This window comes from Ooceraea biroi, chromosome 12, assembly GCF_003672135.1.
Source record: "Ooceraea biroi isolate clonal line C1 chromosome 12, Obir_v5.4, whole genome shotgun sequence".
In the NCBI taxonomy this organism is placed as follows: domain Eukaryota; kingdom Metazoa; phylum Arthropoda; class Insecta; order Hymenoptera; family Formicidae; genus Ooceraea; species Ooceraea biroi.
In genome coordinates, this window is record NC_039517.1 from 1,514,105 (window position 1) to 1,525,972 (window position 11,868).

The 11,868-nt window shown below is 44.6% G+C and overlaps 1 protein-coding gene across 1 annotated transcript; it reads left to right on the plus strand.

The window, feature by feature from the left end:
* Nucleotides 1-6,657: 6,657 nt before the first annotated feature.
* Nucleotides 6,658-10,056, plus strand: LOC109610939 (kinesin-like protein KIF16B). Its single transcript, XM_020031477.2, has 2 exons — nt 6,658-6,964; nt 9,760-10,056. Exons 1-2 carry the CDS (start codon nt 6,884-6,886, stop codon nt 9,856-9,858), a joined length of 180 nt encoding a protein of 59 aa, XP_019887036.1. The 5' UTR covers nt 6,658-6,883; the 3' UTR covers nt 9,859-10,056.
* The last annotated feature ends 1,812 nt before the right edge of the window (nt 10,057-11,868 follow it).

The following is an 11,868-nucleotide window of genomic DNA, read 5'->3' on the forward strand; positions in this document are numbered from 1 at the left end:
CGGGGCACGCGGACGCCCGGATGACGCCGCTCGTCGTCGTCCGCGAGATGGTAACATGGCCAACATCAAGGTGGCTGTGCGAGTAAGGCCGATATCTGCTAGGTGAGTAACAGACAGAGTAGTGAGCGATGATCTTGCTGCTTCGGCGCTTTGAAGTACTTCATCCTCTGGCGTCTGCGTCGGTCCCGGAATGATAAGTGCGAGCGAGCATATCGATAGGAGAGTCAGAAGAGAATTATTAATACTTCGGAGGGAGGAGGGTGACTACTCTCTTGCCATTGATAATCGAGTTTCTATCGCTTTTGTAGAAATTGTGCTTCTATATTCTGTCTTTCGATAAGCTGATTCGGATCAATTCTATGATTCTTCTTCATGTAGAATTGATGTCGCACGACTCATGCGACTTTGTGGAGACGTGAAAAGATGAAGTAGGACAGTAGAATATTATTATAATAATAAAATGCTCGTCGTGCTTTTCAGATATATTTCGGGCCGCGCGTGCCGCTAATGAGGCTGAGAATAGTCCGGATTGTTTTTATGATTGTCAGAGTCGGGGATCGCGTCGTTTTTACGACGCTTCTGCCCCATCGCCTCGAAAAAGAATTCTATAAATAAATCCCGATTATATAATAAAATAATTTAATTTGGAGAACAATAATAATAATGAAAATGTATCCACTTATATCTGACAATACAGAAGAACTCTCGGTATTCCCTCTTCGTGCTTTTCAAAGTGCTAAAAATCGCAGCGTAAAAGAGGATCGCATTTTCCTCCTTTCGCTTTCGCGCGGATTTCCAGGCGTCCCTGGATGTGGGTCAAGGTTTAGCCTTCCTTTCTGCATTTGCGTGTAACGCAGGGACACGTAATATTTCAGAGAGATGAGGTATTGTTACATTGAAGCCGGTGCAAACTGCAGCGGGGAAAGTTACATCGCTCAAACTGTAACGGGGACGCCAGAAGCGAGGGTAATACTTTTTTCCAACAGGTATCCAATTCCTGCACTTGGTGGGGTCGAGGTTTACGACGCGGCTTCATTTTGCAAAATGAGGCCCTTTGTTCCCTTTACGGCTTACACGTCTGGGAAATCGCAGACAAGTCGCGCTATTCGAGGTCTCCTCGCGCGTGCTTCATTCTTCCAGTCCTTGCGATCGTGGAATTTTGCATTGCCAAATATGAAAAATGCGAAATCTGAAAACGGAAAATGTTGCAGATTGAACTCGAACTATCAGATCTTCTTGTTGATTTTTTTGTATCCTGAAAAATTGTTCAGGAGCTTTTTTCCGAAAATTTCGAGCATCGCATCCTGCGCGGTCGCTCGAGATTTTGACAACTTCGAGTTCCAGATTTATGCACTCGCGCACGCATTTGCCACGCGCAAACACTTATGAACTCGTTTCTATACTTAGACCATTAGGATGGCGGCAAAAAGACGAGCGCACGCTTCGCTCGCTCGCAAGCAAGCGGTAAAGGGGTCCCCGAGCGGAGCGAAGCCACCGGAAGCGCGGACGAAAGCAATCGAGCGCCGAGGAATCAGCGCTTCTTCTTCTGGGAGGGTTTCCGTCGCGGTTGAAACGCGAGTGCGCGTTTATTCGCGGTACAGATATCGTAATTAAAGTGTGATTCATTGCTCCGGTGCGCCCGGTCGCGCTGCATTAGCCGAATAATTTAGGGTCGCTTAATTGTGCCACCCCTCGTCGGCCCCGCGCGAGCGCCGAGGGTTTCGTTACGGCGTCTCGGATATTTTACGAGACGTATCCGGTCCCCGTATTTCACGCGAGATAAAATTATCCTTCCCCCAGAGATCAGAAGCACGTAATGCGTGATTTCATCAAATTTCAGTTTCATGGAAAAAAGAAAAATTCGCATTTTCGCTCTTCGGCTTTCTGGAGAACCGTTCTTCTCCACGCGATCGCACGAATTGAGCGCAACCGGTGTTTAGGCTCCACTCGCGGGTATTTAAAGGTACGGAATGGGGTCTCACGAAATTCGTTTACCGCGGGAAATGGATGATTTCGCGCGCCAGAGTCTATTAAGCCTACGAGCGGCCATGCGAGTGAGCAACTTGAGCTTCGAGCTTCGAGAGAGAGGATATTTGCAGCTTTGGATACGTGCAGCTCGGACGCTCGCAGGCCGCTTGGACGCGACGCGATAAATCAACGTATTCTTAGATTTATGGATCTCGAGGTTTGCCTTCGGCAAGTCTTCTAGAATCCGCTCGCTCACGAGTCAACTGGAGTATCCAAATCGCTGGATTCGAATCTTCGGGTCCGCAGATTACAAAATTTCTTCGTCTCCGAGGACCGTTCTCAATCAAAGTCAAAAGCGCAGAGTCAAAGAACGATCCGACCGCGGTGTGTAGAGCCGTATCTGAAACGGATATCTCAGTCGCAAGATTGTTGCGGCCATCTCGCTCCTGCGAGGCTTCAATTTTCCTCGAGCGAACAAAGAGACGCGTCATTAGTGCTGTTGACTGCATGCAGGCCGCCTTAATGATTCCCGGAGCGGTTCCACTCCGAAAATACTCCCATTGACTTGGCGTGAGGCTGGTCCGCCGCATGGGAGGGAGATCGGCAGCGAAACCATGGCTTTGTGACGGGGTGCAGGGTGACCTTACGTTGACAGCTGGCGCATCCGTTCCATTTATAGCCGCCTCCGTCTGACAGGTACGTGTGTATCGTCTTAAAGCGTCGGCACTATTATTCTCGTGGCTATGGCGCCAGGAAAATCGAGGATAAGTTCTGCCTCTCTGCTTCATCGCGTATGCGCTCAGCGGGATGGCAGGCTCCAACAGTGCCCCATAATTCAAAAATTCGTGTGACGCAAGACGGTTTGCCTCTTTTAAGAGAGTAGCACGTTGTTAATAAATGTTTTGTCACACGTGAGGCACTGCGAAAGGTGGTAAAGGTAGTAATACTTAAGTAGTCAGATTTCATGGACAAGCAGCACGATCGCTAAAACGATCGTGTAAGTGCTTGAAAAGTTCGTATGATGAAAACTATATTTATTTATTAATAACAACGAGATGACGCTCGATTTCTTGAGAAAAATTGAGGGAAATCAAGGAAGAAGAAGAGAAAATAGAAGAGTGACGGAGGAAAATCATCCTGATTGGAGCTCGTCGAAAGTAATTCGTCTCGCGTCTATCGTCATCCAGCCTGTCAACGCATGATCTCGTCGGAGACGAGATTCTTTTCTAGCTCCTCTCGAGCGATTAAAGCGCGAAGAAAAATAAACCGAGCGGAGATGAAGCAACAAACATGCCCTCAAGTATGATGCCGCAGAATCCGCGGAGCATCTGTTGCGCGCACTTCAAAAAACGCTGATTCTCGTACTGCAAATCCTCGCGAGGTTGCTTCCTTGACTATTGCAGAAATAAAAAAAAGGTAAAACCACTCCTCAAAAAGAAACTGGATTTTATTCGCGATTGAAACGAGACGAAACGCAGCGTCAAGATAGCGTTGAGAATTGAAACGAGGACGAGTGTAGCGCGGTTGATGGGGTTGAAGACGCGCCACGAGGAGAGTTTGCACGCAATCGCACTCCCGTGTCGCGGCACGCAAAATGCATCGCCACACGACACCGTGTGACCCGGAAACGCGACCGGCCGTAATTCACGTCGTGAACCTCGATTTCCGCGGACTTGTTGCATGTCTTCGAACCGAAAGACGAACCCAGAAGCCGGGAAGTTTGAGTCCATAAATCTCTTTTGGTCTCCTCGCATTTTTGCACCGCAGAATTCTCATCGTTCTCGTAAAGGGAGAGAGAGGGAGAGGAGGGTGAAGGGGCGCGTCGTGCGGAGATCTAAAAATTAATTGGCCATCGCGGAGTTTAAAGAGGATAATTTTTTGCAAAGTCCGAAGCGCGGCCGATCGCACGGCACGCTTTGAGAAAGTCGAGCAAAGCTCTCTATAAAACAACACGGAGGGGGCGCACATCCCCGTGTGAACGCGACGCACGATACCATGCACCACCGCCACCGCCGTTTTTCGATGAATCGATTCCGATCCATTAAGCATGAAAAAATGTGCTTGGCAAAAAACGGGTGAAATAAAAAGAACGACGAGACGCGAGCGTGCCAGTGAGGGAAGGTGGAAAAGCGATGCCGGCTTCGAAAATGTTGGCAAAGTTGTTTGCAATGCCCGTGCGCGTTCGTTGACCCTCCCTCGCAAATATTCACAGCGATACTATCCGCTTTATCCCCTGTACGACTGCCGGATCAACCGCTTTCGCGGAACCTTGAAGACCGAATATTCGTCTTCAGCGATCCGCTTTGACATTCGCAACATGCGACGCGTTCTAACTATTGAAATATTTCTATTGGACTGTAACATGTATTCGTCCCAATTTTTTAGCGTTTTTAATAATATGGATTGTAACATATACAGGGTGGTCCACTTAAATCGATCATCTTAGATATTTCACTTGTTTTTGATGATACAAAAAAATGTCTGAGGAAAAAGTTGCACCGTTCGAAGGGGCTATCATGATGACAGAACAACAATTTTTTCAAGGCTATTTTTTTCGGAGATTCAAAGGTCAAGATAATTTTTTTAAATGGAACTACATATTTTTGTTTGCGCAATTTTATAGCCAACATCGAGAGGGGTTCAGCGACCTATGACAACATGACCTTTAAATGATCTTGAACGCGGGAAACAGAAAAATCAAACTTTATGCTCTTCAACACAAAAATTTATTTAAGGAGGTGTTCGAAATGATGTCCTCCGACTTCAATACATTTTCTAATACGATGCACAAATGATACTCTTACCCTTTCTATCATTTCTGAATTTATACTAGCACATGCATTCAAATTGCGCTCTCTCATGTTCTCTTGTGTAGTTGGTACATCATTGTAAACAGTGTTCTTTAACATTCCCCACAAAAAAGTCTAAAGGATTCAAATCAGGAGAACGTGCTGGCCAACTGATATGTCCTCCTCTTCCTATTCAGTGTTCCGGAAACATTTCGTGTAAAACTGTACGTGCAATACGTGCGTTATGAGCCGGACAACCACCATGCTGATACCACATTTGTAAACGAGTTTCTAACGGCACCTCTTCCAATAAGTTTGGTAATTGTTGGGACAAAAAATCAGCATATTTTTGACCATTTAATGTACCATCAATAAAGAAAGGGCCAATGATTCGATTGTGTAAAACACCACACCATACATTAAGACTCCATGGACGTTGACGTTCTACTTGTCGAAGCCACCTTGGATTTTCAACGGACCAATAGTGCATATTTCTTCTATTTACTTGTGCATGGTTAGTGAAAGTTGATTCATCGGTAAACAATATTCTGTTGAAGAAGAATTCATTGACCTCCAACTGTTGTAGCGCCCATTGACAAAATTCTATTCGATTAATAAAATCATTTCCATGAAGTTCTTGATGCAATGCAATGTGATATGGATGAAATGAGTGGCGTTTAAGAATGCGTAAAACACTTGCTTGGAAATACCAGTATTTCTTTGTATTTGTCGAGAACTGATATGTGGATTATTTGCCACTGAGCCAAAACAGTAACTTCTGCTGGTTCATTAGTTTGCAAACGAGGTCGCATTTTCTTACGTGAACAAACACTTCCAGTTTCACGAAATGTTTTAATAAGACGGTCAAAAGCAGCGCGAGACGGTAAACGCTTTTCAGGGTATCTTTGGCCGTACATTCTCTGCGCCTCTGTAGAGCTTCTTCCGCTTTCACCGTAAATAAGAAGCATTTCTATTCTTTCCTCTTTCGTATAATTAGTCATATTTAAACTCTGATATCGAGAAGCTCAGGAAATGAACTGAACTGCGAAAGCATTTCACGATCATAAATATTTACATATACATACACACACGCACACAATACATGTATGGAATTATTTCAATCTTACATTCCATTGAATTCCAGAACAAGAGAGTGTTTACCGATGAATCAATGTTCACTAACCATGGACAAGTAAATAAAAGAAATATGAACTACTGGACCGTCGAAAATCTAAGGTGGCTTCGATAAGTAGAACGTCCATGGAGCCTTAGAAAATGTATTGAAGTCGGAGGACATCATTTCGAACACCTCCTTAAATAAATTTTTGTGTTGAAGAGCATAAAGTTTGATTTTTCTGTTTCCCGCGTTCAAGATCATTTAAAGGTCATGTTGTCATAGGTCGCTGAACTCCTCTCGATGTTGGCTATAAAATTGCGCAAACAAAAATATGTAGTTCCATTTAAAAAAATTATCTTAACCTTTGAATCTCCGAAAAAAAAAGCCTTGAAAAAATTGTTGTTCTGTCATCATGATAGCCCCTTCGAACGGTGCAACTTTTTCCTTAGACATTTTTTCGTATCATCAAAAACAAGTGAAATATCTAAGATGATCGATTTAAGTGGACCACCCTGTATATTCGTTATTTTTATTTTATTTTTTTATTCTACATGATTCTTGATATTATTAAAAATTTCAGAATCTCAGGCTTCTACGGATTCTCGAATTTTTGGAGTCCGCAGACTTTTAATTCTCCAAGCAGAGATTCGCAGAGCCCTGAATTTTCACTCTCCCATAATTTTCAGGCTTCAGTTTCTTCGAGTTTTCAGGAATTTTAATTTTTATTATAATTTTGTGTCTTAGTAGATCTTGATTGAATTAATAACATGTCTTTCAATCTGTCCGCAGAGAATTGAGTTTGACGGGGTCCGAGGTGGTGGTGCGCGCTGAGCCGAGCGAGATTTCTTTGACGAATCTAAAGGTGTCCTCCAGCAAGGCCGGGGACAGTCGCGAGAGGACGCGGAGATATGGTTTCGATTATTGCTTCGACTCGTCGGATCCCGAAGCGAAGAATTACGCCGATCAAGCGACGATCTACGAGACCCTCGGCCAATCTATCCTGGACGCGATGTTCACCGGATATAATGGTTGCCTGGTGGCTTATGGACAGAGCGCTTCCGGCAAAACGTACACCATGATGGGGACAAAGGTAGCCGGACACCGTTTTTCGTTTTATCGTTACAATCTTCAGCTGGATTACTCGCGGATTGTCGTCGAAATTTAATGACTGATCGAGTGCGAGTTTTAATTTGCGCTCGCGCAGACGCGAAATGTTGCAACATGTACATACATGTATATGCGGTATCTGGGTCCCGCGCGGCGCGCATTAAACTAATTTCGGAGGTTTTCGTGAATTTTTAAATGTCAACGGGCGCTCAATTATAAATGTACTTGGCGGCGGATCCTCGATAATCGGCCGCATGAATAATTGAACGTTTAGCTTATTTTGACTTTATAATGCGGCACGTTACGATACGCGCGCGCGCGCGCGCGGCTGTGTGCGTGCAAACAATAATTCATCAGCGCATTATGGGTTATTATGAAATGTTATATTATACACCCCCTCGCGCTACATGTCGATAATGTTCACTTTTGCCTAGATACCTCCCGAGTCGTACTAAATAATAATCAGGTGGAGAATTTCCTCATTTAAAGCTGCGATCCGGTGTCGTCAAATGAAAAATATTATTTACAACATCAAGAAAACGTTTTTAATATCCCATCTGAATAATATTGGGGTATATTTCTCGTTGGAGTTTTATCTGCGAAGCGGAACGGCCTGCGCACCACGAAAAACACCGCGTTAGTGATTTCGCGCAACCCCCATCGTCCCCCGGCCTTCCTCTCCCCCGTGGCCCACCGGACCGAAACACATTTCGCATTTCATGTCTATTTTATCAACGTTATTTTCGCGCGGCAGCTTTGCAGAACTCTTTTGCCGTCTGAATAAACCGGTGATGATATGTTTACGGGTCAGCGTGCAGCGTGCGAATTGTTTCGATTTATCTCGTAATAAATCTGATTGGCACTTTATTTCCATTTTTGTGCAGCATAATAGACCCTCACCCACGCATCGTTGACCCACCCCATTCCCGCAGCACTTTGACGGCGCCCGCCGCTGATATTATTTTCAAAAGCGGAGGCGCGTATCGCGTACGCACACGCACACGGCGCCGAATTATTTTGATTTATCTCGTGTTTCGTTAATACATCGCGAAACGTTATTCCTCTTTCCTCCTCCCTCCCCCGTTTTATTTATTTATTTTTTTATTATTCTCCCCCGCACAATGCGACGGGCGGCAAGGCAATCTATTTGCTTTTATTCCGACCGAGCGACGTCCCGTTGTCATCATTCCGTTGTATCCGCCTGACGTTTTCGCAATATCCGCGCGAAACGTGTATACACGCCGATACGAGGGCTTCCGCTCGCGAGAATCCGCTCCGCTAATTAATTTCGCCGGAAAAACACCTTACCGGCTTTTTCGTGCGGCGAAAAGATCCCACGGACGATCAATCTTCTCGTTTCCCTTTGGGTCTCCGTAAGTCCTTCCGCGGTGCATTCGAGGGAAAACGAGTGTTTTGCGGGCACAATGTCGCGCCGTTCTCCGCTGAAAGTCGGAAAAGGCGACGACGCGACGCTACCTTCGTAGCCAAGCGGCCGCGTAATTAGTAGATGATGATTAATTAATAAATATTACAATTACACACGACACTTAGACCGTCTAGCTAATTTTTTACCACAATATATTAATATTTTATTTTTGTATATTATATTATATAAATAATTATTTATTTTATTCTCACTCAATATCTCCGTGAATATAATTAATAAAATTATTCGTATTACTTATTAAAACTGTCACTCATACGGATAAGGCAGTCCAAGAAATCGCATTCGCCGATCATCTCGTCGATTAATCCGCTCGCGCGGAATCTCGCGGCTGCCAGCCACCCTGCTCGTCTTGGCGGCGCATCGGAGGTGAAATCGACGGGATGAATCCTCTCTCCCCCGGGAAATATTTAGCTTCCATCAGCCCAGGCGCTCTCGCATAACGGCTTCGTGAAATTAGATGTTTTGCATTCTGCATAAACCGGCCGATGCATATTTGGAGTTCAAACAGCATCGACCTGATTATCGCCCTCCGCCTCCTTCTTCGCCATCCCATTCGCGCGAGCCATCCCATTCGCGGAATTATCATATCGCATCGCAGGCTCTAATTGCCCGACAAGAGAGAAAAAGAGATAGAGAGAGAGAGAGAGAGAACGCAGAACAGCGCGATTCCTCGTTGCAGGATCGAATCGACACGCTTCCCGAAAATTTCAAACAGTAAATTGAAACTGTTTTTGCGGAATGGCGCTTAATTAAATTGCCTGCCGGCCTCCGGCGGCGTATTCACGCGACGCGCGGGATGCGCCGGGGATATTGTGCAGTGGGCGAAGGGGGTTGCGGCTCTGCGGCAGGGTGGGCGAGCGGACTTTTAAAAGCGCAGCACGTGTTGCGGCGCGCCCGTTGCTCGACATTCGTCCGGCTTCAATTATAAAGGGATGCGAGCGCGCCGGTTAATAATGCACCAAATTTCGAAATTGACAAGACCGGCCGCGTCAATTCCAAAGGCGAACGCTCCGTTGCGTTTCGATCGAACGCCTGGCGAGCGAACGAGGGGGTAGTTTTATCCCGCGATCCTTTGTTAATCCTTTACCACTTTTCGTTCGATTACTTCGCATTCCGGAACCGCCATTGAATTTCCATAGAAGCTCCTATCACCGTGGCACATCTCGATGATTCCGCTCGCGGATAAAATGATTTGTTCAAGAGCTTTCTTTGAAATGTCCCGCTGATGTTGTTTCGATTGGATATCGAGTCGAATGTGTGTTTGATTATTTTTCAAAAGCGCTCTCGAGATGTGATAATTTCCTAATCAGCGATTTGTTTCTTCTTCGCAGGAGGATCCGGGACTCATCCCACGGCTCTGCGAAGGAATCCTTTCGAGAGTCGAGCAGGAAAGCAGCCGGGAGAAGGTCCATCGCGTGACTGTTAGGTAAAAATGTGTAGTCCGACGAAAACTTTTTCTACTGTTCAGCGACGAAACACGCGTGCGAAAGTTCGTTAATCCGCAACTTTAAAAGTTCGCTTTCGTTCCGCTCGCGTTCCGCGTCGTTTGCGCGAAGAGCGTGAGCACACAATCACGCTCAGCGAACGTTTCACTCGACGTTGCGATTGTTTCTCACTTTACTTTTTATGATCAAAAACTAAAATAATATTAAAAAAATATATATAATAAAATATATTAAAATAAAATAGAGAATGAGAGAAAAAGAGAATTTACACGCGAAATTTATACAAAATATATTAATATCTGAAACAATGTGCCCGATAACATCTAGATTATGAAACGTCGAATTAATAACATTTCACGTTACATATCCTTGTCATTACCGAGAGAGAGAGAGAGAGAGAAAGAGAGAGACACGCATAGCAATAATCCACGATATCCCGTTAATATCCTTAACGCGATAAGAATGTAAAACCCGTGAGCCTCCACTTTCCGATACGCGTCGACAGGGAAGAACTTTTTGATCGCCACTTAAGGGGGGAGCCTGCTTTAGAACGCTGAAAATAAGGTATATTTTACGAATTGTTTTTGGAGAAACTATACAGCGGATCATTATAAAACTTTGATGCATTTATTAGTACATGTTTAAAGATAAAAAAAATTATTTTTTGATTTGAATATATCGCTTGTAGAGGTCGTCCTGGAGAAATCTTAGTGCAGCCGCGTCGCCGGCATTGCAAATTGGTGAGCATTCTCCTGCCTCCGAATTTCGTCTAAACTGAAAAATTGAAATATCTTCTCGTTATTTATGAATTCCCATCGTCGATGAACCAAAGAGAGAAGAAAAAAGTTGAAAAGTGCCAAAATGGTGGAGCTTAGAACACAAAAGTACGATTTTTAGGCAAAGGTTTTGAACTTTTTCATGCAAAAATAATTGTTTAACTTAATGTTTTTTGAATATTAAAGGTTCATCGACGATGGGAATTCATAAATAACGAGAAAATATTTCAATTTTTCAGTTTGGATGAAATTTGGAGGCAGGAGAATGCTCACCAATTTACAATGCCAGCTGCACTAAGATGCCTCCAGGACGACCTCTACAGGCGATATATTCAAATAAAAAAATAATTTTTTTTATTTTTAAACATGTACTAATAAATGCATCAAAGTTTTATAATGATCCGCTGTATAGTTTCTCCAAAAAAAATTCGTAAAATTATACCTTATTTTCAACATTCTAAAGCAGGCTCCCCCCTTAAGATGCCCCAAGTACTCCGATACTTTGTACTAAGTACTCGGAAAGATACTTGCGAACCGCCACATCGCACGTGCCTTTCTTTTACCGGCGGAAGTTCGAGCCGCCGCGCTGTCTTACCGCAACCCTGATGAAATCTACTTGCGTTCTCTGCTTTGCCTCCCTGTGGCTGGCTGCGCGTCCGGAGATCCTCCCTCAATATATTAATCCTCCCCGAACCCGATCAACCCTCCCGTTATAAACTTCTTCGTATTATATTATCTCGGGTTCAGCGGGGGTGCGCGGGGGCGCAAATTCAAATAGGAACTCGACACAATGTCCGTCGCGTTCCTCCCTGCTCGCGCGGAGAAAGAAGTTCAACGGGGGTGTGAAAAACGTTTCAGCGTGGCCATCGATTTTCGATGAAACGGGAAAAACAATTTAGAGGAACCAATCCCCGTCGCATTAAAGAATCACTTCGGCCCCGTATTAACATTGATTCGCGCTCTAAAGGGAGCGCGACGTGCGAACAATCAGTTCGCGCAAATCCCTCGTTTGTCGTAAGAACTCAATTCCGCGCGAGTGCCCGCGAATTAATAACGCTAAGCGAGTGCTGTACAACGTTTCAGCGTAAGCCGATAAATAAAATAAGCGCTGACGCAAACCGCGACACAGATTTCTCACGGTCGTTAATGTATTCGTGTATGCGTTATTTATGTATTGCACAATATTTATTATTGCCTACGTGGCGACACGAGCACTGTA